This window comes from Chanos chanos, chromosome 16 (assembly GCF_902362185.1).
Source record: "Chanos chanos chromosome 16, fChaCha1.1, whole genome shotgun sequence".
Taxonomy (NCBI): domain Eukaryota; kingdom Metazoa; phylum Chordata; class Actinopteri; order Gonorynchiformes; family Chanidae; genus Chanos; species Chanos chanos.
In genome coordinates this window covers 1,192,588-1,195,087 of record NC_044510.1, presented here as the reverse complement: position 1 = coordinate 1,195,087, position 2,500 = coordinate 1,192,588, and the positions used below count along the sequence as shown (strand labels likewise).

Here is a 2,500-nt window from a genome sequence, read left to right as displayed (position 1 = left end):
AGTCAGAACCAATACTACAGCAGGCCTAGTGGGCAGTCCCTCACAGGACGGTGTGATAACTGACCCAGAAACCAACCGGAACAGGGCAGCCCTCTTCCTCCCTCCCTATATGACAGTGAATTAATGTGGCAGTGTACTGCGGTCTTGGACACTGTGGCTTTGATAATGACCTGTTGAGAGGACTCAGGTGTGCCATTAGTTAATGTGGTAGAGGTTGTGTTCCCCCTAGAGTGACCTAGTCCTCTCTGCTCTGAGCTGCATGCTGGGAGTGCTATGAAGCTGGAAAACAGTGGTGATTTGGGGAAAGGTGGGAAGGCCTGCGTGCCCGCCCACCCTTCAGCTTTGGGTCTCATTGGCCGGCCTTACTGTCACTCTAAGCAAGCTGTCTTTCTCTTCTGTTCCTACAGGCCACAGTAACCCTATGGACATGCCCGGCAGAGGACTGTGTGATGAAAGGGACAGTGGGATCGCCCGATCAGGTGAGGCCCTGAGGTTGTGCACGTGTGTGCGTTTGTTTCTGTGGGTAAGGGTGTTTGTGTTTGTTTGTGTGGGTAAGGGTGTTTGTGTTTGTTTGTGTGGGTAAGGGTGTGCGTGAATCTGATCTGAAGAATGTGCTAAACTGTGAGTGTGTGTTTACTAAAGGGCATCAGCCCTAAGAAGCAGACAGCCAAAAGCAGAGAGATCACACCACTGCATATTGTCAGGGCAGTTACAGCTTAGGGAAATGGATCTCTCCCCCCCTCTACACTCACATACAGTAATTACCCAACGGACAAAATATACACAACGTCTGTAATGGAAGACAGGGTTGATCCAGGTTGTGGCAGTAAATATTAACAACTTGATGTAATGAATCTGGTTGTCCAGTATGTTATTAAAAAAACCGAAGAAAAAGCCAGGGCTGTGTTCACTAACCCAGTGCTCTGTGTAACACATAAGCTTTAAGGTCATTTATATCAGCATGACTCATGGCCAAGACACGCTCTGCTGAGGAACTTTAAAACTGAACCGTTAAATGCTAGGGAATGGATGTAAACAGTTGAGATGTTATGTAACACAGAATGCATCTCCTCAGGCTATGGTCATAAACTCAGTTCCCTTTGTTTCTGACATGTCTCCTCTGTATGGACGCCGTATCCTCGTCCTGTCCCCACTGTCCTCTTGGACCCTGATGTACCCGCCCACGTGCTTTCTCTCTCTCTCTCTCGCTCTCTCTCGCTCTCTCCCTTTGCCCGTAAAGATGTGAGGGGCCTGGAAAACTTGTGCGGTGGAAGCGCCTCCCTATCAGTCGGCCACCGCGTCACGCGCGGCTTTTTAAATATAGCGCCTTAACTCCCACGAAACAGCCACAGTGCTGCTGAATGACAGGGCTAAACCCAGCTGTGCTTCAGAGCTGGAGAATGCCTGCCAGGGGCACTGCTTTTTCCACTGAGCAGTGATGTCATTACTGATCTCAGGCCAGCTCTCCTCCTCTTTAGCGCACCCTTCAAAGAAACAGGCTTTTTTCTGAGGGACCGTTTAATATATCAGTAAACGTACACAACGACTTTTGAAGGATTCGGTAAATGCATTTCTCGTTAAACCCGTTTGGGCCCAGCTGTATGGTTTTTTGTTGATTATTAGTCGAGAGAGAGGTAGAGAGATAAAGAGAGAGAGAGAGAGGTAGAGAGATAAAGAGAGAGAGAGGTAGAGAGGAGGGGGCTCTTCTCTGATGAGGAGTGCAGGGAAACCCTGGGCTGTGGGCTGGAGGCAGGAGGATGGGGCTGTGTGGTTGTGTTGTCTCGGTGACAGAGAGAGAGCAGTAGTAGATCATTAGCAGTATTGGGTGATGGAGGGTGTGTGGACAGGGCAGGGCAGGGCAGTCTGAGGCTGAACATACACACAGTGAATGTGAGGCTGTGTGAGTCTCCACTCATCTGACCCAGTAACTTCATCCCCTCAGTCTTTTTTGGTTTTTGGTTTTTTTTTGTTTTGTTTTTTCTTGGCTCTCCCCCTCCCCCTTCTTTTCGACTGATGTATCCTGTGCTCTTCACTTTAACTCTGTCTCCCCCCCCCCCCCCCCCCCCCCCCACCTCCTTGAGTTCTTCTCTCCCATTCTCATCTTGTTTTTTCTCTCTGACTCTTCCTCTCCGCAGCGTCTCTGAGCAGTCTGCTGATCACTCCATTTCCCTCCCCGGGGTCGTCCCTCACCAGCAGCTGTGCCAGTAGTTACCAGCGCCGCCTGCTCCGCAACCTGACTACCAGCCTGGAGAACGGGGTCTTCCCGAGATGGTGCGCAAATGGCACGCACACGCACACACACACACACACACAGAGAGCACAGCTCAGACACACACACACACACACACAGAGCACAGCTAAGACACACACACACACACACACACACAGAGAGCACAGCTCAGACACACACACACACACACACACTCACACACACAAACACACACAGAGAAAACAGCTCAGACACACACACACACACACACACACACACACACAGAGCACA

The 2,500-nt window shown here is 50.4% G+C and overlaps 1 protein-coding gene across 1 annotated transcript in view; it reads left to right on the top strand.

Annotated features, from left to right (window-relative positions):
• The window catches only part of fnip1 (folliculin interacting protein 1), a 29,828-nt gene that overhangs the window by 17,946 nt on the left and 9,382 nt on the right, over positions 1–2,500 (top strand). Inside the window, exons 8-9 of the mRNA XM_030793757.1 lie at positions 408–479; positions 2,136–2,271. Coding sequence (XP_030649617.1) covers positions 408–479; positions 2,136–2,271 — 208 coding nt within the window. The remainder of the gene's footprint in view (positions 1–407; positions 480–2,135; positions 2,272–2,500) is intronic.